General features: G+C 43.4%; 1 protein-coding gene and 1 long non-coding RNA gene across 15 annotated transcripts in view; one reads left to right on the forward strand and one right to left on the reverse strand.

Annotated features, from left to right (window-relative positions):
• Window positions 1–27,234, reverse strand: part of ZNF618 (zinc finger protein 618) — a 191,090-nt gene that overhangs the window by 121,926 nt on the left and 41,930 nt on the right. For 11 of the 14 annotated variants that reach the window (XM_077305169.1, XM_077305172.1, XM_077305163.1 and 8 more), the window contains exon 1: window positions 6,114–6,567. The exons of 2 other annotated variants lie outside the window; for them this stretch is intronic. In XM_077305169.1, coding sequence (XP_077161284.1) covers window positions 6,114–6,428 — 315 coding nt within the window. In that variant the 5' untranslated portion in view covers window positions 6,429–6,567. Of the gene's footprint in view, window positions 1–6,113; window positions 6,568–6,766; window positions 6,846–27,234 lie in introns of those variants that run through there. One more of the 14 variants, XM_077305166.1, reaches the window with a different exon arrangement.
• On the forward strand, window positions 6,565–8,905 carry LOC143821328 (uncharacterized). Its single transcript, XR_013225767.1, has 2 exons — window positions 6,565–7,424; window positions 8,138–8,905. It is a non-coding gene; the product is annotated as an uncharacterized LOC143821328 (long non-coding RNA).

Below are 27,234 nucleotides of genomic sequence, written 5' to 3' on the forward strand. Positions count from 1 at the left end.
TCAGTTTGTTTTGTAACAATGTGATCTCCATTTTCCTATATGGAGGAGGGGATGACATGGGGAAAACACAGACACAAATGAAAACCCACTTCTCTTTGCAATGTTTCTGCTGGGTGCAAGGGGAGGGTTAAAATCTATTGTGTGTTTATTCACATAAAACATTCCGTGAAAATGTAAAACTAGCACAGCAGGCAGGAAAAGCCCCCTCCCCTTTCCCTTGCTGTGTTGGCTTCTATTTACAGGACATTAGCAAGGAAGGGAACTCTTCTCCAACACAACCCTCCACATATAAGTGGCCTACATGCCCTCCCCTCAGCATTCTAAAGCTTCATTCTCCCTGCATGTGTGGGCCAGGCCTCAGTGCACATAGCATGGTGGTGTCAGGACAGCGCAGTAAAAGCACACCCACTTCTGAGACCCCTCCTGGCAGCACCTGCCTCCAGCTGCTGCCTCCCTCCAGGCAGGGCCTCAGAATCTGAAGGGAAATGGTCCACATCACTGCTTCACCATTCCTCCTATCCCTGCCAGTAAGGTGAAAGGCTACAAAACACAGCTCTTCCTCTGCCCCCCTGTAATGCACCACAACAGGCTACACTCACCTCATAAAGGTATCTAGGCACTCACACAGGTCTCATCTCCAGTAGGAGCTTAGAATGAAAATGTGGTTGACTTAGGAACATGTTTGGATGGCTGCTTGCCTTAGCTAGGGTGTCTGGCCGTCAGAGTTCAATCACATGGGCGAGGATAAAGGACTCAGTTTTGGCTGCCAATGGCCCCAAACCATAACCAGTCAGGAATTCCAAGCCTGTCATCCCCAGAAAGCTGCCCAGACCAGTGGGGCTTTGCCATAGTTTCATGTGAGACAAGAACACACACACTCAGCACTCTTTTACAACTATGCATTTACAGTTGAAGATCAGTAAGAATGACCACATGTTCTTCCAAGGAAGTTCTCTCCCATTACTAGTTCACTGAGGGAACATTTCAGAGAACATCAGATTGGTCCAGACTACTGGTATAGCAGACAGACCGTGGCCAGGGCTCAAATCCCCACAAAATCAGCACAGAGTCATAAGTTTTACACACATACACATGAATCCCCCCCCCAACACATATACACATAAACATCCCTCATAGGTTAAAATAAAAATGCTCCACATGACATCCTGAACACCTTTGTAGGATGTAAAATGTGATAAATGTTGTGAAGGAAAAGCATAACTCAAAACTTTCAATAGATTGTTATACTACAAAATCCAGACTATTTAACTATCTGCTGTCATATTTTTTAAATTTATTTATTTTTGTATTTATACACCGCCCTCCTCTGAGGCTCAGGGTGGTTTAAATAAAATGTACAGAACAGTACATGGAACTTATTCTTCATAACAATAATAATATTAACATTAAAACTATAGGAATCTACCTGAGGGATATAGTCAATTTCAGAGGCCCTGCCTTGCTTCAGGTACTCCTGTCTCCTGAGGCTAGATGGGGGGCAACTTGGGAAAGGGCCTTCTCAGTCATGGCACCAAACATTATGAATCTTCACAGTGAGATCTGTCTCTCACCTTTAATCATTGACTTTTGTGAGTGAAGACTTTTTCATTTTGTCTGCCATTCCCTCATTTTCTTTCTCCAATCCCTGTATTAAATTTGGAAGTTTCTCATTTGAATATATTAATGTGTGTTTTAATCTTCTTGTTTTAATATTTTTCTTGTTTGCCACCTCTGGAGCAGAAAAGCAGCCCTTAAAATGTTTTAAATAATAAACAATAGATGCTATCACAATCATACACCATTCCTGAAGGGCAGGCCAATATGACTGCCTTATCTTCCCCACAAGACTGTTCAATGCCTGGATGACAGACATGCTTTGAAATCCCCACCCCATGCCACCCACCCCACACGCGAACCTGAGTTTCATGAAGGAAGGAAGGAGAGGTGCAAATATATATATATAATAAATAAGACTATACAGGTAAGCGAAAGAGAGTAAGCACAAAACTGAACCTATCATCATCATGAGTATATAATACAGACTAAATTTGAACTTTGAACCAGCTCAAAGCCCAAAGCCTGAATGCCATCATCAGCCCAAAATAAAGTTGGAAGAAGCAAATAACAAATGCCTCAAATGTTAAACGGGAATTACAATTTCATCCCTGAGGCAGCTGTTCTAGCCAATGTGGTTGATAACAAGAAAATGATTCCTTAGATTTCATTAAATGGCTGCATGGCATTCGACCCAGGTCACTGCCTAAACCACGAGGTCAGGGTCTGCCATCTCACCTAGATCACCTTTAGAGGTCTCACTCCACATTCCCCCACTGTCTGAGGCAGCCTTTCTCAACTTTACCATTGAGAAACCCCTGAAATATTCTTGAGGCTTTGAGAAACCCCAGAAGTGGCACAATCATGTAGAATATGATTGGGAAGCATAGCCATGTACATGCTCACCTGGGGCCCCTCTCTGTCCCACTCCCTATAAGCCCACCACTGGCCATGGGGGGGGGGGAACAGGTCAACATGACCATATACAGTCATATCATGGATAAAATATTTAACAAATTTCAAAAATATATTAAAAATCAATTAACTCCCACCCCTTCCAAGGCCATTAAGAAACCCCAAGGTTTCACAAAACCCTGGTTGAGAAAGCCTGGTCTGAAGTCTAACAGAGAGCTACACAAAAGCAGGGCCTTCTCAGTGGTGGTGTTTAAATTTCAGTACTCCCAAGGGAAACATGTCTGGCTCCCACTTTAGTGTCATTTTAGCCAACATGTTAAAATATGTTGAAAGGATATCTGGGATAATGGATTACAGACTCTTTGTGCCTTGCTCTAATGGCAATTTATTTTTATTGTTATTTATTGCAAATTCACAAGAACAGAAAGAGGAGGTATAATTTTTTTAACGGGATATGACATTTGCAGACAAGCCATCATTCACTAGCTCTTTATCAACAACAAGGAAACCAGACCTCTGCATCAGGATCAGATCATCACAAAAAGCTCTAGTTGCATATCCCTGATACAAATGCAACAGTGCAAATTACAGCACCGGGGGGGGGGGTAGTTTACTTGCTATAAAAACTAATTAAATCTCCACAGAAAATCCAATAGGTATCCTCCATGTTCTTTTAGTATTCTTTGTGCATGGACCCAGCTTTGGAGGATGGTAGCATACAACCTTCCAACCTTTTGGGAAATGGTATTAAAATTTTACATATATTTCTAACATGATCCAATATGGCTTCTTTTGCAGTGTGCCAGAGCTTAAGATGCCACTGGTTCTGGTTCAAAATAAAATCACTCCCAGTTTTATCCCCATTCAGAAACACAACCATAAATCTGCCTCTCAAAAGTTCTGGTAAGACTTTCATAATCTGTCACCAGGGTAGCAAGTAAAATTGACACAGCTACTCATCACATGGCCCAAATTAGTTTTAAAAATTGGAAATTTGATATCTGCATCTCATCTTAAATAGCATCAGCGTACAGCTTCGGCATGCTAGAAGCACACGCCAGGAATGAATCTGTAACTAAAACACACTGAAAGTCCAGCAACAGGCTAACAACATCATGCAATTTAGTGAGTGTCTAATTTTGTTGTGTCACATTAATATTCACAAAACTAATCTTCTGGCCTTCTCACAGTGTAAGAAAAATAATCAGGAAGTCGGATATTTTTAACTGTTGCAAAAGAAAAAAATTATTACCACTATTGCCACTGGGTGGATTTTTTTTAAAAAATTGTCTATTTTGCTGCTATTCTAGAAACTTCCAAAATGCCTGACATTCCTCCCTTCCAATGTGTGTGTGTGTGTGTGTAGGGAGGGGGGACAGGACTGATTTGAAGTGAAATCTTTAATCACACACAAACACATCCAAATCAACAAGGCCAAATTTCAATTAAATATTCCATTACAATTTAGAGGACAATTAAGCAAAATTAACAAGACATCCACTCTCCCCCCCCCCCCAATTCTGAAATTTTTTTCTAATTCAGGCTAGAAAAAGTTTCAAATTTTCTTAACACATTTGCCTGAATTGAGGTTCTTGGATTGGAGACAGGATTTAAAGCTGCAGAAAAAAAAAGAGTTCTGTTCCAACACAGAAATGCCCTTTTCAAATTCACTGCTGCAGCTGTGCAGTCGGCCATCTTGATATTTTGTTCCCATTTTAAAGTGGAGACTCTGACAAGATTTTTTTTTGCAAATTCTGTGTTGACCTGCTCTCTTTCCTCTCTTCCCTTCAGACTGCAGAAGCTGCACGTTCAAGATCTTTCCACAGACATTTGTTTAAATGGAAATTCTAAGAATTAAAGGATCACTCTCTTTTTCAAATACAAAAAAAGAAAAAAACCAAAAACAGAAGCAATAACCAAAAAAAACTCAGAGACAAATCTTGCCACAACAAACTCAAGTGGGTAGTCCAAAAATAACCTTAATATTACACAGTAATACAATTTTACACATTAAAAGTCATAAGTTAGTGTTAGGTTTGGGTTTTTTTGGTTTTTTAAATGAAATCAGCATTTAGCTACAGGGGATAGAATACTGAATCACTCAAAAGGAAAAAAAATTACTGTTTTGCACTTTTGCTTCTTCCACACAAAAAATCTACAACTTCATGGCTAGTTGTTCTAATTATTATTTTTGCATGCACAATTAATACAGTGGCACACTTGAAGCACAAACTAATACAAAGAAATTACATTTGTAACATTTTGTGTTGTCTTAATGTATAGGCAAAAGCATACACAAAAGGATCTCCCCCTCACTGCAAAAGGCTTAAAATTAAAATGCCAGAATTAGGTTTTAATTGTGCCAGAAAACAAATAGCTTCAGAAAACATATGACATTTAAGAACAAAGACTTCATTGTAATCTTAATTTCACCCTCTGTGACGTTTCAGTTTTGGATTGTGTTTGAAAATGGGTTGTTTCAAAATCAGATTTGCATAAAACCCTAAAATTATCTACCCCCCCAAAAAAAAAATTGGGGTGTGTCCTCAGAAAATTTCAAATGGCATATATTTAAAAACAGAACCTTAAGAAACTTTTGATTGTTATAAAAACAAAATTTGTTTTAACTGTATTAAATTAACTGAAATTTCCAATAAGTACAATTCTTAATTGCTTCCTTACAAATCAAACAGCTTCTTCAAACTGATCATTTCTTGAAATTGCTCAGGTTTTCCAACAACTCGATTTCATTTCCAAACACAATCGGCATAACAAAATCTGTTTTTCAGCCAACCCCCCCCATCTGATTCAAAATCAAGTTTAATTTAATTTGCATATTAAAAAGGACTCCTGCTTTAAAACAAATTTTGCTGACAGCAACCACAAGCACACACACTGGCTTGCTTTAAGAGTGCTTTAAAAAATCCCGGAGAGCAAGCTAATAAAACCAAACGAAAAAGCCGTTTAAAACTCCTAATAGGCATCTCAAGGATTGAAACTTTTCCTTCGAAAATAAAGAAATAGAAAAGATTTCCTTTTTTCCCCCAATTTTAATTTCTTTTTTTCTCTATTTACGAAATAGTCTCCTCTAGGTGGCGTCGTTTTAATAGGAAAAAAGCTTGCGTTTGGAGAAAAAATTAGAAAAAAAATTGAGAAAGAGAAAGGTTGGCCCTTCGTGGGGGGAAAACAAGGCGAATCGCGGGTTGCGGGGCGCGTCCAAGGAGGGGCCGAGCTCCGGAGCCCGGCTAGGGCAAAACGGGGCTCCCGAACGGGCCGTCTCCGAGTCGAAAGGGAAGCCCCTCTTTGGAGAACGCGCTTGCAAAAGGCGAGGGGCTGATTTTTGCCCAACGTGAATTGTCCAGACTGACATGGCTGCTCCTGGCTGCCGTTTGGAGAGTCTGCGAGGGCCGCTTTTGTGTGGCCCGACCCGGCTCGGGGGGCAAGGATCGGGACCGGGGGGGGCAGCCTCCTGACCCAGAGGGGCTTCCCGGGAACGGGCTCCCCTCGCCCAGCGCCCCCCTCCAGCCAGCCCCGCAGACGGAGGGCCACCGGTGGCGGCTGCCTCCCAGGCCGGGACGCATGGAGCGCGGGGAAAGCGATGCGGTGCGCCCCGCTGCTGAGCCCGGGCAACCTCCAGCCTTTACCTGCGCTGCGGCGTGCTCGGTAGCAACGGCGGCGGCGGCGGCGGCGACTCCTCCTTCTCCCGCCGCCGCCGCTCCGGAGACTCCCGGCTCGCTCATGGGGCTGGGGCTGGGGTCGGGGGCGAAGGCGGGCGAGCGCGGCTCCTCCCGGGCCTGCCTTCTGCGACTGCTGCGCGGCGCACAATGCAGAGCGCCCGCCGGGGCCGCCTCCCTCCTCCGCGCAGCAGCGGCGGCGGCAGCAGCAGCAGCAGCAGCCTGCGATGCCCCCGCCGCGGCGCGGGTGGGCGGCTCGGGCTCCCCCGCCCCCTCCCGGGGCATGGGCCGGAGGACGCCGCCGCCGCTGCCGCTGCTCGGGCTCCTGACGCCGCCTTCAGCGCTGCCCGGCCGAGCCTCGCCGAGCTGGAGAGCGCGCAGGAGCCGTCGCCATCACTGCCTAGGAGGGATGCGGCCGCCTCCTCCGCTGGAGGAGCAGCAGTGGCGGCGGCGGCGGCGGCGGCGCCAAGGGGGTTGAGGCGGCCCCGAGTACGCCTCCGGCCCGGCCCCACTCGGGCGGCACACAAAAGCGCGCTTCGGGCAGGGCACGCCGCGTCCTCTCCGCCAGGGAGCCTGCTGCCAACTTGGGGCCCAACCCGGTTCCTGCTATTTTCAGCACACACCTTCGCCTCTGCTTTAGTGACTCTGGAGCGGTTCCACACATTTAGTAATCCGGAATGCGGCCACATACCTTGCGCTCTGGATTAGTTAAACTGGAGTGACTCCACCCACTTCCTAATCCGGAGCCCAAGGTATGTGGAGTCACTCCAGATTGGACTAGCCGGGAGTGCTTCCACCTATGTTGGACTCTCCTTTTTTAAAATGTGAAATGATACCCACACCTTGGTTTATCAGGAGTGAGTCTATATAGCTTGGACTCCAGATTATTTAATTTCCCAAACTGTTTTTTTGAAAGCCTTCGGTACTGGGTTATACTTTAAATTAGTTGCTACTAGTGCCATATTCGAGAAGGGTAAGACTGAGGCTAATAAAATTAGGGGTTTGCTGCATTAGGACCACACTCTCTTTGGTAACATGTAGTTTGGTGCTGGGACTATGGAGGAAAATTAAAGCACATCCTGGAAACTGAATGCAATTTGAGAGGTCTTTGAAATTGTAATGACTGTGCGGTTATATATACATATGTATATTAACACAATTTCTTATAACTCTTATCCCACAGTGCCTTTAACATTAGTAAAGTGCTACAAATTCATTTGGAATTCCCCAGAGGTAAAGATCCAACTGTTGTTCCTGTAAAGCAACTGGCACATGGTAAAGGTAAAGGTATCCCCTGTGCAAGCACCGAGTCATGTCTGACCCTTGGGGTGACGCCCTCCAGCGTTTTCATGGCAGACTCAATACAGGGTGGTTTGCCAGTGCCTTCCCCAGTCATTACCGTTTACCCCCCCAGCAAGCTGGGTACTCATTTTACCGACCTCGGAAGGATGGAAGGCTGAGTCAACTTTGAGCCGGCTGCTGGGATTGAACTCCCAGCCTCATGGGCAAAGCTTTCAGACGGCTGCCTTACCACTCTGCGCCACAAGAGGCTCATAACTGGCACATGAGGCCATTTAAAAATTATTATTATTATATTATTGTCAAAAAAAAGTAGAGGAACTGCAATGAGTCATTATGGAGAATATACATTTTGCAAGTTTCCTAGTAGGAAACTTCTTTCCAGGATCTTAGAAGTGTTTAGGAATTCCAGCAGGCCTTTTACCCTGTTTTGTTTTGATGGCTGGGTTGAAGCTGGCCAGTCCCAACAGTGATTTCTTATAGTGCTACAGGAGCTGCTTAGCTTGACTTGGCCAATTCCTGGGCTGTTTTAATTCCATGTCCCCTCCCCTGAATGCATCTGATTGGTGGTTCATCTACATCATAATGCAAACCCCATTATGTTAACTATACCATCAAAGGCTTATTCACATGCTCATCTTCTAACATTGTGTATGCCATTAAATGCCAACAGTGCCCCTTTGTTCTCTGCACAGGGCAAACAGGTCAACCCCTTCGCCAAAGAATTTATGGACACAAGACTGACATTAAAAATCACAGGACTAAAAAACCTGTATAACACTTCAACTTTCCAGGACCTTCAATAAGGGACCTCAAAGTAGCTGTTTTATTGCAAAGGAACTTCAAGAAAGGGAGATTGCAGAAATGCAAGTTATTACAACACTCAATGGAATACCCAGGACTCAACAAGGACATTGGTTTCTTATCTTACTATGTATGCTAACCTCATTCAACTCTTATAACCACATTCCTTACAATCCTCTCTTCTTTTTATTTTGTTTCGGACAATATGACTGTAATATGATGTAAGTAGTATGTAATGTATTTTAGAATCTAACTCTGGTCTCAGGACAAGATAACAAACTCAGCACAGTTTGTCACTTGTGGGGATGCTTCCATGCTTGAGTGGAGATGGATGGGGCAAACAACTAGTCTCGTTTAATTATTTTACGCAACTCGGAAACTGTCTGCCATTAATTACTGACCTTGACATTTTTATTTCTCCAACATTTTTGTGAACTACAACTGAACCCAAAAGACTCATTAGCTTTTTAAGCAATGAATTATTCAGAATTTGGATGTTATGACACAGTTTACTCATTTGCTACTCATTTGCTACTAATTTACTTTTGCCTTATATCTGTACGATCCTTATTCTTATGATCCTTATTCTAGTGTCTGAGGAAGAATGCCTGCATTCGAAAGTTCATGCCTTGAATAAATCTTGATTGGTCTTAAAAGTGCTATTGGACTCAAATGTTGGTATATAGCCCCAGCTGGCCTGGAAGGCCAACGCTTCCCCATTGAAACACAACTGGTGTTTCAGAGGTATACATGGAGTTTGTTCCATTTCATTCAGCAGTGCTGCTGCTGATAGGGACAAGTGTAGAAAGGGAAGAAACTGCATTACCAGTTGGGACCAGAAAATGATTGGACATTTGGAGGACCACACGTTGACTACCCCTGCTATATTGGACCAAGGTACTCCAAAGCCTGCTTTATCCCATAAGGACCTGCTTATCGGTTAAGCAAGAAAAGCAGAAAGAAAAAATCCGGAAAACTAAACAGTTACATACCTAACAGATGGGTACTTCTAGGGCAAGAATTCCACAGCTGAGGTTCCAGCACTGAGAAGGCCATGCTGCTTGCCTAATCAAAGTTTTGTTGGAGTTAAAGACTGAGCTAAAAATTTTCTTCAAGGGAAGCATAGCCATCACATTATCTCTGGTTGACGAAGATGAGAACAAGTATACCAGACGGACTCCTTACTCCTTCCATCAGTATCCAACACCTTCTTCCTGGGCCCCTACCTTCAGGGTAAGGAGGCCTAACACCAAAGACAGGGCCCTCTCTGCTGTGGTACCTAAACTGCAGAACTACTTCCTTAGACAGATTTTATTCAGTTTTCAATGCCGTGCAGACAGAGTTTAAGGCGTGATCTAAAGAATGAAACCAGCCCAAATATTTTGCGTTGGATCCTGTATTGCTCTTCCATGAAATTGGCTTGTATGACTGCCCTCCATCAAGACTGCACCTAATAAATTCTTGTATTAAAGAGAATTTTTATAATATGATGTATATGACACCAGAAAAATTAGAATGTATAAAAGTATTTCAAATGTATGTTGGAAATATGGTAATAAAGGAAAAATATGGTTACAAATACATTCATTAATCCAGAAGATTTTCAAAATTAATGTACAAATGAAACTAGAGGCTTTTCTTTTGGGAATAATGGACAGAACTAGAAAAAAGTAATGGAACTTTGATTTTATATATGACATCAGCAGCAAGACTATTATATGCGCAAAAATGGAATGATATGACATTACCCACCAAAAATGAATGGTTGGTGAAGATGAAGGAATTTGCAGAGATGGCCAAGCTTCTTTCTTTGTTCAGAGAAAAAACAGTATATTGATGGCTGGCTGGAAACCCTTTATAGACTTTTTGCACAAAACAGAAAAACATGAACTGATGATTTCTGGATTTGATGATTAAGAGAAAAGTATTAGAAAAAATAATTTTCTTATGCTTGTAACTCTAAAGTAAGTGGTAAATTTGTAATTTGTACATGTACTGCAATGGAGAAAATTGAAAACTTTTTCATCTTTTTCTACTTTTCTGTCTTCTTTCTTTTTTTTCTATTTTTATTGACCTTTTAAAAAAGATTTTACCTTTGTATTTACCCCATTTTTTAATAAAAGTGTATTTTAAAAAAAGAATGCATCTAGCAAAAAAAAAAAACCCCAAGGAGTTCCTACCATAAAAGAAGGATTCTTCTGAAGGAAAGAAGTATTCTACATTGGAAAAAAGCTATTTGCTGTTGAAGGAAGCAAGGCAGAGTCTTGGGATCCAACCGCTTAGTCTCAGCCAGAGAGTCTCAACAGACCACTGACTTCTGGAAAGCTTCTGATCCAACCCTTAGTCTTCAGCATGAGCCCAAATGAACCTTAAACACATGTTCCCATTCATCCCCTGGTGCAGCTAAGCATGTCACTAATATAGGCATGGCATTTTGTTTCATGTAGTTAATATACAGGTCATGTACTTTTTAAAGATAGGTTTGCTGTTAATCTACCGGAAGAGGGATGTGGTTCAGAAGTAGAGCATCTGCTTTGTATGCTTGCACAAGGTCCCAGTTTCCAGGTTCAATCCCCAGCATTTCATTAAAAGATTATAAGGGATAGATATGAAAGACCCTGGAGAACCGTTGATGGTCACAGTGGACAACATTGACCTGGTAGACCAATAATCATATTCATTATAAAGCAGCTTCATTCACTACCATATGCAACACAAACAGGATGCAGCCTCTCCTAGTCCTGAGTGAGCCTTCTCCCAAACATCCTTTTTGCTTCTCTCTCGACCTATGCAAGCTGATGTTATATGTGTTTATACTTATAAGCACATCCCACTGAGCTTGGTAGGACTTACTGCTAGGGAATACTAGAAATTAACATACTCTTGGCCACGCTGTCATCAGAACTCAGTGTGGGCAGAGTTTAAATATGCAGGGGACCAAAGCACCATGCTGCTAAAAAAAACCAGACTTGGAGTAGAAAGAGGAGAGAGAGCATCCTCAGTCTGTTTGTTCTGTTCATTCTGTCTGTTCTGGGGGCTTAAGGAGCAGGAAGTCTTCAACTGAGCCAATCAGGACTCAGATTGAAAAATTCCAGGAAGTTCCTGATCTTAACTACACATCTCTTCTGATGCCCTCTGCAGGACATTCCTATTCAGTCATGCACACCCCAGATCTTGCATAATCCAGCCCTCAGAATCTAAGTATGGTTGGCTAATATTTGGATGGGAGACCTCCAAGGAATACCAGAGTTGTGATGCAGAGGTAGGAAATGGCAAAACACCTCTAAATGTCTCTTGCCTTGGAAACCCCCACAGGGTCACTATAAGTCAGCTGTGACTTGACAGCACTTTCCACCACCAACAGCACTTTTGCAGTGCAATTTCTGCACACATACCTCAGAGTACATCCCAGTGAATACAGTGGGATTTCCTTTCTGAGTAAACTTGCCGATTATGTCGTTAAAGCACCACACATAATGCAATCCTCAATTAGGCCCATTATGCACGGGCCGTACTGCCTGCATTGGGGGCAGCAGCGCTTCGGGGAAAATCCCCGATAACGCTCGCTGCCGCCGCCAGTGCAGGCACCTCCCGGCCCAGGGCTACAGAAGGCCCGCATTAAGCAAACGCGGGATCTTCTTTAGCTTCCTGGGTAAGCTGGGGCTGTGGTGGGCCGGTGCTGTGCATAATTGCCAGCACCAGGCCTGTCGGCCTGCCCAGCCCCAACCTTACGGGACACCGCACGCCCCTGCAGGCTCCGTGGAGCCACGGAGCTGGCAGGGACGACCTCCTGGCCCCACCAGTGTGTGTGGAGGGGGCCTGGCCCCTCCCTACCTCCCCCACCCCCACTGCTTCACCTACCTCGGCCAGCAGCGATCCGGGCCCTCCTGGCCTCGGCGTAAAGCGCATACATGTGCGCTACACCGGGGCAACCCAGCATGCCCTGCTCCCGTGCATACACAGGAAATGGCTGGGCATCGTGCCCCGCCGCAACGGCACAACACCAGTGCGGGGAAGCTGCCACCATGCATAAAGGGTCTTACAAATAAGCCCTGTGAAATTAGATGGATGTTTACCTCTCAATATGCATGTAATAATGCTGATTTGGTATTTGCTCAATAATATATTTAGTAGCAAGGATTGCAAAAAATCTAGCATGTGTTGAAAGAGGAGTCCTAAATATTACTAAATTAGTTTTCAAATGAAATACACATATTTATATTTTCTACCTCCTACACAGAAAAGAGGAGACATTCTGAAAAACATGACCTCAGGGCACTGAAGCAGTTAAAAAAGGGTAAACAATATTATGAATGATTAAACAAGGAAGAGAAAGTAAGAGAGGATATGGTAATACCACTGTAAATTTATGTTATGTCCACCCACACACTCAGTACTTGCTGGATTTCTTCCACTTTTTACCCTGCAAACCTGCTAAAAAAATTCTAGCAAAACAGAAAGCATTACAAATTAGGTCAATAAAATACCCCACAATTCAAAATACATACAGGTTTTATTATTAATGGTCATAATTGGCCCCCAGTGAATCCTGGAAACTGCAGTTTAATGTGGACAATAAGAATTCTGTTAATGATTCTCCAAGTATAGTATATCAGTTTAGGCCTGTAGTATAGGGGGGTTAACCTGTGTCTATACTCAGCTGAGGTCACTGAATGATCTTGCCTTCCAACAGATTATTTGCACATAGAAAACTAGAGAAGTGTAATCTTTTGCTCTGGAGTTTTATATTTTATTTTACACCCTTGCAATGCACTGTTTTATTGGTCTAATTTGTTTTGCTAGAATTTCTTTTAACAGGTTTGCAGGTTAAAACGCGGAATTGTATGCACAGATTTTCTTCTTCTCCATATAGAGAAGCATTTGGTCTGGCGAGACCCACACCCCACCCCACCTCCTCCACAAAGAGGCATCGTCCAGTACAAAGAGGCACTGCCTACTTCACTGAGAATCAGACCGATATCATGTGAAGAAAAAAGACTAAGAGAAATGTTGCCACTGCTATCATCTCCCCAGCTATGAAGGACTGATCCTGGGGCAGCCCCGGGGGGGGGGGGGGGGTTGAAAAAAATGTTGTCCAAAATATGAACATACACGCTGCCTTATATACTGCTCAAAACATAAGTCTATCTAGCTCAGCATTATCTGTTCTCACTAGAAGCACCACTAGAGAGCCAGCTTGGTGTAGTGGTTAGGAGTGCGGACTTCCAATCTGGAGAGCTGGGCTCTGCGCTCCCCCACATGCAACCAGCTGGGTGGCCTTGGGCTCATCACAGCCTGATAGAGCTGTTCTGACCGAGCAGTAATATCAGGGCTCTCTCAGACTCAGCCACCTCACAGGGTGTCTATTTAGGGTTGAGGAAAGGGAAGGCAAATGTAAGCCGCTTTGAGATTCCAAGCGGCATATAAGAACCAACTCTTCTCCTTCTTCAGGTCCATCACTGGGTCAAGCTACCTGGGCCTCTTTCATTGCAGATACCAGAGACTGAAGCAGGAACATGTCATTCTTTGCCATAGACCTACAACCCATCTCCAAAAGAATCTAACAACCTAGTCCCAGGATATCAGTACAATTCAATAGAGAACCAACAAATTTTTTGAACACTGGAAATCAGCAGTACTATTTTAATAAGGAAAAAATAATCACCCAGAAAATATACTGATTTTAATTTTGGACATGGTGTTGATGGGAATTAAAACAATAATTAGAGATTACTTTCTCTTCTAAAAACAGGTGCCAGTTTTTCTATTAGTAAACTGGAAATTAATCTTATCCTTTCTTCAGTACTTGAAGAAGGGTCTTATAATGAGATTTTAGTTACATATACCTTTATTTAAATTCAAATAGATTCATTAATCGATTCCCATGAGTTAAAAGGTGGACAATTTATCTAATCTAACATTTAAGTAAAGCACTTTGACAGGCAGAGTGCTCTTTTCTGTCTGAAAACGTCAAATTCAAAACACACGGCTGCGTTTTTGTATAATATAAATAACTTTAACAGCTAATAATTGGAGGTGCCCTGGCCTTTGTGCTTATGTCTTTGCAATGCATGGGGCAAAGTGGACACCCTAAATTCAGGACAATTTAAAAGCTTTTAAACACAGCCACACAGCCAGCTCCTCTTTCTATACATAGCTCATAATGTGCTATAGGTATTTGGGGAGAAACACAGACCAGTTATTAGCTACCCTGACAAGTCTCCTGACCTACCTTAAGCAAGATAGGTCCGTGCACAAACGGCTAGCTTGTGTTGTAGCACCAGCAGGAATGCCAGGTGCTGAACAAAACACAAACATCAACCTGACCCCTCTTGTTGGAATGGAAATCCATGGAATATCTCAGGAGAGTTCTATAGAGTTGCAAATGCTGCTTAATTTTGCCTAAGGCAAAGTCAGAGAGAGCTCCCAATGAGACAAAGCATCAGAGGAAATTGGAGGTTGGGGTGGGGGAGAGCTTTCAGTTAAGTTTGAGAAGTTTAGCTATATTTTTTGGGTATGGGGGGGCTCCTATATCTTCAGGAATAATCAAAACTCCAAGTCTTTTTTACTTAAGGCAAGGAACTGGACGTCATTACACTGCAATGTGTTAAATCCAGGCTTGCCAGCTCTGTCTTGGGAAATTATGAAAGATTTGATAAAGTACGTGGAGAGGCACTACTTTTTCTCCTATACTTTATGGCAGGGGTAGTCAAACTGCGGCCCTCCAGATGTTCGTGGACTACAATTCCCATGAGCCCCTGCCAGCATTTGCTGTCAGGGACTCATGGGAATTGCAGTCCATGGACATCTGGAAGGGCTCAGTTTTGACGACCCCTGCTTTATGGTATAACACAGAGTCTACACTCCTAACTTGCTATTTTCTCCAGGACAGCTGGTTCATATAGTGCACAGCACATTGTTTTGCCATAGCTATGTTTTTAATTTCTAAAGATTTTAAAATTGTGGACAATAAAAGTCATATAATTTTAACATTAATACAGACATTCAACCTTTGAAGATCCTAACTGCCATTGGTTGGGTTTTTATGGTTCCAGTTCCAGTTTTTTTCCCCCTTTTGGTTTTTGTTTCAACTGATCTCTGTAGCCTGGAGATCATATATAATTCCAGGAGAACTGAAAGGCTGAGTCAACCTTGAGCCGGCTGCTGGGATTGAACTCCCAGCCTCATGGGCAAAGTTTTCAGACGGCTGCCTTACCACTCTGCGCCACAAGAGGCTCATTCCAGTAAGTTAGTCATTTTTAAAAAGAAATTACTGTCCCTGGGAACAAGGGAGAGGAAGGTGGGTGCGAGGGTGGCACAAGGCAGGCGACATTAGCACGTTAGAGCCTCCATACCTTCCTTCTGTTGGTTGGCTGCTGGTTGCTCTCTGGTAACTAGTGCTAAATAGGTTGGTGAATCCACTTTATGCGATTCCCCAACTCACGCTTTAAAATGGAGGATGTAACGAACAGTTTGCTGCCCAGATACTGGACATGGCAATGTCATGCGGAGCAGCCAGAATATAACGACTACATTAGGTAAGCATTTCACTGTTGTGTGCAGAAAAGCCCTGATTTTTGCTATGACAGCAAACCCCTTTCCCTTCTTTGCCAGTCCCCACTCCTTGATGTGCTAAACATCCACCAGGCTGCTGGCTGTCAAAATCCATGACCCACCAAAAACTCTCCCAGTCCCAACCTCTAACCTAGCCTTTTTCAACCTTCTGATTGTGGAGCCAAGTCCCCATTCCCAGCCAACCCCAAGCTCCAAAGTGCCAAGTGGCCCGCTCTGCCTGGCAGAGCGTGAGGTCAGGGTAACCCCCCACTCTCCCTCTAACCCACACCCCCACAGTAAAAAACAAAACAACCCCATCCTCCCAACCAACTCCAAGAGGATTCACCATGCTGGACTTCAGCTGCCCCCAACAGATCAACCACGATTTTTCCCAATAGAGGAGCTTTGGTAGACAAAGGTTTGTCTGGCCAGGACCTTTCCTATTCCCACACCTTCCAGGGCCATCACTGACCATTTGGGGAGAAGGCACAAGTAAACTGAAGACAATGCCAGGTCCTTCCAAAAATCTTGTAAAACATATTTTTAAAAAGAAGACATGATTTTCGTACCCTGCTTTTTACTACCAGGTTGAGCCTCAAAGACTGATTATGCACAGGACGGGGAGGCCTGCGCCTGCATAACAGCGGAGTAAATCCCTGGTTATACATGACATTGCATGAGGTTATACAGGACCCCTTCCTGGTCCTGGCCTGCTTTAGGGCCTCCGATGACCCACGTTAAAGGAATATTGAGTTTTCATTGTTCTTCTTTGTACTGCAGGCGCCATCGGCAGCTATGCCGGCCCATGCATATAGGGAAAAGCTGGGCCTTCCAGGTCTGGCTCCTCTCCGCGCAGTACATTCAGCTCCATGGTACTTCATGGTGGTGCAGAGCTGAACAAGGCGTTTTTTCACCTCCACGATGGTGGGATAGCGTTGTGCCACTCTCCCACCTTCATGCAGTGAAAAAAGCCCTTTCATGCCTCCCCTCCCTTGCCGGCATTGCTGTGGTAAGGCACAGAGAAATCTTCCTGCCCTGGACTAGCAGAGAATGCTGCCACACTGCAAGACATTTGTAGCAGCACGGCCTGGCCGCTGCTGTACATAATTGGTCAAAGTGGCTTACAGTTGCCTTCTCTTCCTCTGCCCACAACAGACATCCTGTGAGATAGATGGGGCTGAGAGAGCTCATCTTCAGGATCTGGCCTTCAAAGGAGCAGTCAGGGCTGATCTCCTCTAGGACTGACTGGTTTGTTCGCCTTGCAGTCCAAGGGACTCGCAAGAGTCTTCTCCAGCACCAGAATTCAAAAGCCTCAATTCTTTGACACACAGCCTTCCTTAAAAAGCTGGTAAGCCTAACCAAATAAAAAACTGAACTCATCCAGGCAGCTTTCTTCCAAATTCACCCCATGACATTCTACTGGTATGATATGCAAAACTTTTCATTAGTATTATGAATACAAACATTAAAAAATGCAGTAAAATAAAACATACAGCCTTTTACTGGAACACTGACAGCATCATGAGCTTTGGCCAAATTTCAAAGTATTTAATGAAATACTGTTTCCTTTCCTAAGAATCTTAAGAAAAATTACAGCTCCAGTGCACCATCCCATAGACTTTCTCATGTCACAAAGGTCCTTTCTTCTTTACATTTCTCCTGCATTATGATCTTCACAACCTTATTTTATTTTCTCCTTAAGCGACACATAATATAAGTTAAATAGCAGAAGAAAAGCTTCCCTGCAAAGACCAAAAGTATCTACATTTAAGAGGTGAGGAGTGAAAATGAAACCATTTGTGAGGTTTTATTATGTGCTAAACCTGCCCTGCTTAACATCTACTTCTTTAGCACAGCGATTAAAAAAAAACAAAATTCATTTCACTAAAAAAAAGAAAGAAAAAGAGAGCTTTATTTCTCTGAGCAAGATGCAGCATCGTGCCCCAAGCTAACCTTCATGGAACTGCTCTTAAACGAACAATGAAAGTGGAAACATTGAAAGAAAATAGTATCATTATCAGAGATAATAATATCAGTTATTAGTGAGTTCTATTGGAGGGCAAAGATTAATCCTGCTGCAATTAGAGCTGGAAAATAAACACTATTTCCTCTCTCTCTCTCTCTCTCTCTCTCTCTCTCTCTCTCTCTCTCATAAATCACTAGTATTTCAGTCAAAACTAAATTTAAATATTCTGGTATCTTTCATTCTATACCATTCTAATTTCAGATTTTCTTGTTGCTTTTGGAACTTTTTTCTCAGTGTTTCCCAGATCCTGGGCATTTTTTTTCTAGATTCATATTGAAGATATTGTTTTCTCTTACACTAAAACAAAGCAAAATAAAACAAATGCAAACACACACACAGAGTCATCTCTATGTAAGAAACTGTAAATTAAATAAGGTAAAGGCAAAGGTATCCCTTGTGCAAGCACCGGGTCATGTCTGACCCTTGGGGTGACACCCTCTAGCGTTTTCATGGCAGACTCAATACGGGGTGGTTTGCCAGTGATCAAGTGCTAGAATAGGGAGGCAGGCAGGCATCTGAGAGCCCTGTTAATATTGCCTTTCTGGCAGTTCACCTTCCTGTTTTTCCAGCGAGAGCTCAGAGGTAGGACTTCCTTTCTGGGCAATAGGGATTTTTATGGGCTTTCCCTGAACCCATCAGTTGAGGTATAGGTATTGGGTGATGCCAGGTCATTCAGACTCCATCAAGAGTCATGCAAGGGCAACAGGAGAGTTTGGATCCTGTCCCATGGTGGTCAATAGTACCAAACTCAGGTTTTGGTGGTTGGGTACCGGGGTCAATAAGCACTTCTTTTCAAGTTCCAACTGCTTTGAAAGAAGCAGTCACCAGCGCTCTCCTGAAGAAAGTATCCCTAGACCTAAATTACCTGAATAATTAAAACTCAGCAAACAAATTCTTGGGCAAGGCGCTCAAGAAGATTGTGGATATGGAACTTTCAGACAAAGGGTGATCCTGGTGCGTGGCTCAGTCAGTGACCAGAGAGCTGTGAACAGTGGCACCCCTCACACATAGGGAAGTTCCTGAGAGGAAGGTGGCATCCCTGGGCTTGACATGTCCACTCCTTGAGCTAACCAACTTTAGCTTCTGTTCACCAATGGCAGATGGAAGCAGTAAGGTGGACTCTTCCTCAGGGGCTGTGAAGGGCCCAGTGGTGCCTTCCCAATATAGAGCCAAGAGAACATACCTTGCTTGCCACACCATAGATAAGCACCTGATAATTGGCCTTCTGAATATTGGTTTTCATACTATCCATTTTGAGTGCTTGCTCTTTCTCAGTTAAAATCAGTCCTCCTGTTTTGTTCCTCAAGTGCTCAGTTTGGAGTCACTTCCGGGTGTTTTCACTATCAATTTTGTTTCCTATGTCTTTGAAATATTGGCCATTCAAATGCTTTTGTTTCCAGTTGCCAAAGTGAGTTTTATTTTCAATCTTTTACAATCTTCTTTAGTTTCTGTAATCTTAAATAAGACTGATATGTACATTTCAACTAGAAGCTTCTCCTTGCTTTTCTTGGTGTCGTCATTCAATGCTCATTTTTCTTCTTCAACTGCTTGCTTAACTATCAGGATACCTCTTCCACCTAATTATCTAGGTAAGTTAAGGTCACTTCTAGGGTGTAATGACTGATGCATTGTCCTTATCCTGCAAGTTTTGCAATCTGTTGCTTCTAATTCTGCTTGTTTCCAATCAATAATGCCAGCTGTGTATCTTAGAACTGGGACTGCCCAATTGTTAATTTCTGTTACTGAGTTGCCTCCATTTAATTTGTTTGCAATATATTTTTAACTCTTTGATAATACTTGTTGGTTGTTATTTTCTTAACAAGTGTATATTTGATGTTGTCAGTGTCTGAAATTCCAAGATATTTGTAGTTTTCTTTCATACTCAATGTTTTGATGTTGTTGTTGTTTGGCATCTTGATTTCTTCTTGTTCAGCTATCAACACTAATTCTTCACACTTGTCGAAGCCAAATTCCAGTGCTATATCTTTGCTGAATATTTGAACTGTATTTAGCAAAAAATCAGTCTCTGATGATAACTTTCCATATATTTTCTAGTTATCCATATATAAGTGTGACATTTTATAAGCCTATTTTATCAATCAAGAATTGGTCTTTATTGCCTCGGAATTTTCAGAAAATTTCTTTTTCTCCCTGTGTTAAAGTTGAACAGAGCTGTAGCTGGGTTTGGGATGAAAAAGTGTTGGCTGCCACAAAAATGAACAGGACACTGCAGCCATATTAATTCTGTTGGAACTTTCAGTAGCTTTTGATACCATCAACCTTGGTACTGTTCAGGAGAAGCTGGCTAAGTTGTGAAAGGGGCATCGAGGTTTGTTGGTTCTCTTTTTACCTAGTCGGCCAGTTAAAGAAAATGGCGTGAGAGACTGCTGCTTGGCCCTATGGCATTTGAGCTGTTGGGATCCCTAGGGCTGCCCATCATCTACATCAGGGGCTGGCAGGGGTTCATGGGAATTGTAGTCCATGGACATCTGAAGGGCCACAGTTTGCCCACCCCTCATCTACATGAACTTATGGAAGAAATTGCCTGGGGATATGGAGTGAGGTGATATCAACATGTGAATGAAACCCAGTCTTCACCCTACAGCTCAGTCAGTGGGTCTATGTAGGTCTTACAGAAGGTAATAGGATGGATGAGGGCCAATAAACGAAGTCTCAGGCCAGGCATGACTGAGGAGTTGCTGGTCAATGAAAGCTACTTAAGGGATGAGGAGTCAGCCTCTTCTTGAGGGGACTGCACTCCCTCTGAAGGAGCAGGTTCATAGGCTTGGGGTTGCTGCTAGATCCTGGCATATGACTGGAGGCACAGGTCTCCTCCATGGCACCCTGTGCCTTTTATCAGTTTTCGCTGATGCTCCAGTTAAAGACTTTCCTTGAATATTGTGATCTGGCTAGAATTGGCACTCCTGGAGTTTGGGGAGTGGTACCTAGGGAGGGCCCAGCAGAGATGTGATGCCATGGAGTCCATCCTTCAAAGCTGCCATTTCCTCCAGGCAAACTAATTTCTTCAGTACAGTTGTAATTGTGGGAGAACTCCAGGTCCACCTTGAGGCTGGTAATTCTAGATATGGCCATGCTTGTCTCACATCCAGATTAAATTACTATAATGCAATTACATAGAATTACCTTTTAAAGCAATGCAAAAACTTGCAGTTAGTCCAAAAAGCAACAACCAGGCAATTGTGAGTGGCTGGATATAGATGAATCATTACTCTGCAAAATGTATGACTGAACATACAGTGATATAATAAATCAATCGCTAGAACATGTTGTCATGTCTAAGGCTAGGCCTAGTGATTGGTGGCACAGTCTCTGGAACTCACACAGGCAACAGCAATAAATGAAATGTCATATTCAGAGCCTGATGCTTTTACTCTGGCAGCTTCAAGGTATTAAGGTAATAATCAAAGCAATGGGTGATCTTCAGCTCTTGACAACAAAAGCTGGTGGTGGCAGTGGTGGTTGCCACCAGGTCACAGATGACTTATGGTGACCTTGTAGGCAAGAGACGTTTCAAGGCAGAAGACGTTCGGGGGTAGTTTGCAATTGCTTGCCTTCATGTCATGACCCTGGTATTCCTTGGCTGACCCTAGCCTCCAAAATCTGACAAGATCAGGGTAGCTTGAGCTATTCAGGTCATAGGGCAACAGGAAAAGTAATGATGAGCCAAGAATTCCCTTTTTGTTTCTTTATATATTCGCCAATATACCTTTGTTGGCTGTTTCAGCTCTCGGCTTTCTGTACTTGGTTTTGTAGATTCATTTATGGTGCTTTTTAAAGTGTCATTTAAATGTATAATATGCACATCATGCTGATTTATTGATGCGCAAATAGCACTGGAAAATGCCTACATTCTACAGGGGGAAATGTCAATACCAGGAAACAGAAAGCGATTCAGAAACAGACGCATAAGCTCCGTTTTCACGAGAGAGAAGTGAAATTGAAACAGAGATTTTGGAGATGAAGCAACAGGGATGAGAAAATCCTAAATCATGCTTAGGTCTAGGAGAGGCAGAGAAAACTCAAAGCCCACAAAGCTTCCTCCTCTCATCTAAAGGAGGCTGTATAGCTTTAAAGATCCAGAAAAGGTAACTCAGTCAATTGACACCTAGAGTAAGGATGTATCCCAGCATGCCTCTGTGCGCCACCTTGTTTACTGTTCAACTGGCCGAAAGTCAAAGAGTATGTATGCAGGACTGCATGTATTTGTTTTCCACATTTCGATGAGCTATGAAGCAGAGGTGCTGCCCCCTTGTGGTCAAATCTTCTGTACTAGGAACATTCACACATAGGCCATAATTATTGAGCATGGTTTATTTAAACCCCATAATTAATCTGTAAAACACAGAGAGAGAGAAGCACCAGTACTTAAACAAGGAGTGTCTCTCTTAATTCCAGACATCCAAGAGGATTCACTGTGGTCCCGTGGCATAAGCAGGAAAATACTGTGCACAGGTGCCATGGGTGTGGCTCTGCAACTCCACCCCTTCCATATTTGCAGGCAAGGGACTCTGAAAAGGACAGGAACATCTGCAATGAGCAACCTGACAATGAATGTTTTGAGAGTAGCAACTCCATGCTAGTCCTACAATTCACCAAAATAGGATCACTGAGAAGAGATTTCAGGAATGAAGTCATGCTGTACATTGATTCTGGGAAACTCTGGGATAATGGGAATGTGGTGTTTTGTGTCCATGGCAGTCAGAGGGTTAATATAAAGAATGGGTAGGAGGTCTGAATCCCTGTCTTTCAAAGGCAAAACTACTCAAAACTACTCAGAGCTAACCCAAATTCACCTGTGCCACTTTTTTGGCGCCTTTCCCATTGTTACTCTGCCAAAAGGCAACATCAAAATACACATCTGTGCATGAATGGCAGCTTCAGTGGTACCAGCAGTCTCCATGCATTAAGGGTGATTTACAGTCATGTTTCAGCCTTCCTGTATTTTACAAGGCTTATATGATTTTGTCCCCCCCCCCTAGACTGGGGACAAGCAAACAATTTGGAGTGTGTTTGAACTTGAGAGGGAGAAATAGAAATTTGTAGCTGTCGCTGGATGGAGCCAAGAGACAGAGTGAGTGCACAAGCTTCTGTCTAAGAATCCGATGCAGGGTTCATGTTTCTGCTAAGTGCTGTAGGAGCACTTGTTTACCTCCATCTCCCAAAAAAGCAAACATTACAGAGATCCCAGAAGATTACAGTACATTCCCTCTCTTACCCGAATAAAGCTACAGTGATGGTAGTGGTGGGGGGTTAACAGGAGTAAAAATAGATCAGCCATTCAGCATTTAAACTATCTTTCAAGGCTACCGTTGAACAAAATAAACCTGATTGGAACTGAAGCACTCCATGGGAGATACCACATTCATGAGATCCAGTTTAATTTTCAAGAACAGAAGGGTATCAAATGTTAATACCTTAACCTTGATAGCCCAGATCAACCAGAGCCAGTTTGGTGTAGTGGTTAGGAGTGCGGACTTCTAAACTGGTGAACTGGGTTTGATTCTGCGCTCCCCCTCATTCAACCAGCTGGGTGACCTTGGGCTCCCCATTTGTTGTTGTTGTTGTTAGGTGCGAAGTCGTGTCCGAACCATTGCGACCCCATGGACAATGATCCTCCAGGCCTTCCTGTCCTCTACCATTCCCCGGAGTCCATTTAAGTTTGCACCGACTGCTTCAGTGACTCCATCCATCCGCCTCATTCTCTGTCGTTGGGCTCCCCATGGCACTGATAAAACTGTTCTGACCAAGCAGTGATATCAGGGCTCTCTCAGCCTCATCCAACTCACAGGGTGTCTATTGTGGGGAGAGGAAAGGGAAGGCGACTATAAGCCGCTTTGAGCCTCCTTCGGGTAGAGAAAAGCAGCATATAAGAACCAACTCTTCTTCTTCTTCTGATCAGGTCAGATCTTGGGACCTAGGCAGGATAGTATTTGGATGGAAGACCTTCAAGGAGCACTAGGAATCATAACATGGAGGCAGGCGATGGCAAACCACCTCCAAACATTTTCCATCTAGAATCTCCTGGCTATAGTACACATGTTATACAATAAATAGTACTTGGATAAGAGATCACCAATGAAGTTGTTATATTGAGGCAGGCTAAGGCAAGTCACCTCTAAAACCTATTCATTGCATCTCCATACCAAGAAGAGTATTGCCAGGCAAGAATGTCCTTTGTTTGAACTGTTCCACTTGGAATGATAAAGTTTTCCAAACGATTTACATCTTAAGAACACAATCCCATGGAATTGTTCCCATGAAACACACAGAACCCCGAATAGTTTTCATGAAAGCAGCCTGACGGCAGAACAAAACTGAGACGTATCCATCTTTCATCAGTTTTGGTTCTCGATATTAAAAGCTTGACGGAGAATGACACCTTTTGAGCATCCTCAAAAACATCAGTGATGGAGTGAGATGTGGATCTTAAGGAAGGGAATTCTATGATGGAGGGGGGAGTGACCCTCAAAAGAAAGCCCTATTTGTGATGCATGTCAGTCTTGGATTCATCCAAGAATCTACAGTGAGCATATCTTTACTGACACCCCTCAACAAGCGGGATGCAAACACAGGATTTTTGCCAGAAAAAGTTCTACAAGATCTGTCTTCCCACCTGATTTGGCCAGTGAGCACCATTATCAAATTAAATTGGGAGGCTACTGGAGTAGTCAGAGCAGCTAAAATAAAACCAGAGATTTTCCTTCCTTTCTAATCATGGCATTCCTCCTAGCCACCCACTGAGATCTTTGAGCTACCTCTTCCTTACTTCCTTGGGTCAGTTCTGGAATTACAATGCATTCAGTTACCTCCAGCTTTCTGGATTGCCCACTGCTTTCAGGCCTGCCTCTGACAACCCTCCAAGGAATGAATTATTTCCCCATAATTCACTCCTTGTCATGTCTCCTTGCCTGAAGATTTCCTAAATGACAAAGCAAGATTAATTAAGTAGAGAGGGAGAACAGTGGCACAGAAGAAAACTGACACTAGGAAACAACAGATACAGACTGATTCATTTTCTCCACTGAAACAGTCTCATGCTATCATTGCCACAAGCACATGGGAAAAAACTATTCTGAATATCTGTTTTGCATTAGTGTAACAGTGGCAGTATATTGCAAGATTTATCTTGCTGGTAAGTCACTGGCCCCAGAGAAGTGTGACTGGCCTTTTTGGCCCTGGCTCTAGTCTGGCGTAATGAGTTGCCCACTGAGATCTAGGCCCTTTTGGAACGGAGAGAATTCCAGAGGGCCTGTAAAATGGCACTCTTCCACCAGGCATATAGTTGAGACCATGTCTAAGCACTCACTGACATCTGAATGGGCCACCCTGCCACCCTGCCACCCTCCTCTCTTTCCCACTTTGATTAATCTGTCCCCAAGACTTAGTGACGAAGCAAGTTTTGTTGGGTTTTGTCTTAATAAGTTAAATAGATTGTTTTAAGTGCATATAGTTTTATCTTGTATGAAGCCTTAACTGTTGTGAGCCACCCCAAGCCTTTTGCTAGGGAGGGACATTCTAGAAATAAAAATTTAATAATAAAAAAGTAATAACAACAACCTAAAAGGTCATCTCTTGCGTTGCCTACAAAAGGCATGCCAAGAAATTAACAGTATTTATTTGCATTATGAAAAGTTTATTTTTGCAAGGTGGAAAAACACAGCTGTCTCTAGTTCACCTGGGCCTGTACCAGCACAGCTTTACAGAAGAAGACAACTTGTTTTACATGCAAGGGGAAGAGGCATCGCTCAGAACTAGAGCACCAGCTTTGCATGCAGGAGTTCCACAGCTCAGTCCCTGGCAGCTCCAGTTGAAGGATCTCCACTAACAGGTACAGTAAAAGAGCCAGAGCCAGCCAGAACACAATACACTGAGACAGGTAGACTCAACTTTATATTTAGGGAGGCACTGGACTCAGTGGCAGGACATCTGTATGCTGGAGAGCCCACTTCCAGGCCCAGGTATCTCCAGCAAAGGACCTGACCTAGCAAGTGCTAGGAAAGAACCTTGTTTGCCAGGGACTCTTGGGCACTCACCACCAGTTTGAGCAGACTATGCTGTGCTAGAGAGACCAGAAGTCTCTGACTCCATATATAGCAGCTTTGTGTGTCAGAAAAACTATACCACCCATGGTATTTCCCCTCTCTCATCTCTAATTCTTAAAAAGCAAATACCTCCTTCTTTTTACCTGGTCAATGCAGATGGCTTTAAGGGAAAGCTACCTAGGCTGTAAAAGCTAGAGCCCTGTCTGAAATATATTGGACTATGGGGGTCTCAAGAACTTATGCTCAATATCTTATCAGGTAAAGAAGAATTTTTTTTTAAAAAAAGAACAAACTTCTGTGATAGGCTAAAGAGAAGTGTTCCCCCTAACCTGAAATCCTATTTGCCAAATCTGCTGCTTCCCTCCTGTTCCCTGGGAAATAGATGGGGAAAGCAAGGTAGTTACTGTTGGATTTCACATTTGAAGCCAACAAACCTTGCAAGTTGTAAACCTGCAAGGCAATGATTGGACTTAAGGCACTACAGCTCCTCCTAAGGTACTTTTGCCATTGGGCTACAGAGATGCCACTTTCCCCTTTCTCCTGTTGCCCTGGAAACCAGCAAAAGGTGGGGGAAAGTCCTAGAGACAGAACTGAAAGTCTCTCTGCAACCCTTTAAATCTCTCCACCAGCAGCTATTCGGTATAGTCGAATATACCTAGAAAAAAGCTAGGGGGGGGAATGGTTTTATTCAGGAGCAGCTATTTTAATAGCTGGTCAGATTCTCTGATCTGCATTTGGCTAAAGAAATACTAAAGAAAAATACCAGTTAAGTATTTGTAGGTAGTTTTCTGGCTCAGGTATAGCCAAATGCACACCCCTAGCCCAAACCCATCACTGTGAGAATATCGACTTCTTTCCACAATCCTCAACACAGCAGTGCCAAACGCTTGTCTGTATGCTGATGTTCCACATTTTGCAGACATGAAGCTTCCTTAACATCCCTTTTAAATCGTCTTGATGTTGACAATGCTGATGTCATCCCCTTCTTAGTGCCCCTCCTTCCTCCCATCAAGATTTTCTGCAAAGTACCTGTGCAGAGAGGAGAGATGAAAGCATCCTTTGTATTCCTGCCAGTCTCATCCCCATGATTCTACACATCACCTTCAATGAAAGAAGATGGGGGGACGGGGTGGGGGGAGAACAGCCAGCAGAGGGATGAGGGCCTGTACTAGGAGGTCTGGAGGGAAAGGTGGCCACCAGGCATCCACTGGCCACTAGGAGGCACTTCTGAGCTACTCATGAACAGTTTGAGAGCCAGTTTGGTGTAGTGGTTAGGAGTGTAGACTTCTAATCTGGCATGCCAGGTTCGATTCTGCACTTCCCCACATGCAGCCAGCTGGGTGAC

The sequence above is a fragment of the Paroedura picta genome, chromosome 12 (genome assembly GCF_049243985.1).
Source record: "Paroedura picta isolate Pp20150507F chromosome 12, Ppicta_v3.0, whole genome shotgun sequence".
Taxonomy (NCBI): domain Eukaryota; kingdom Metazoa; phylum Chordata; class Lepidosauria; order Squamata; family Gekkonidae; genus Paroedura; species Paroedura picta.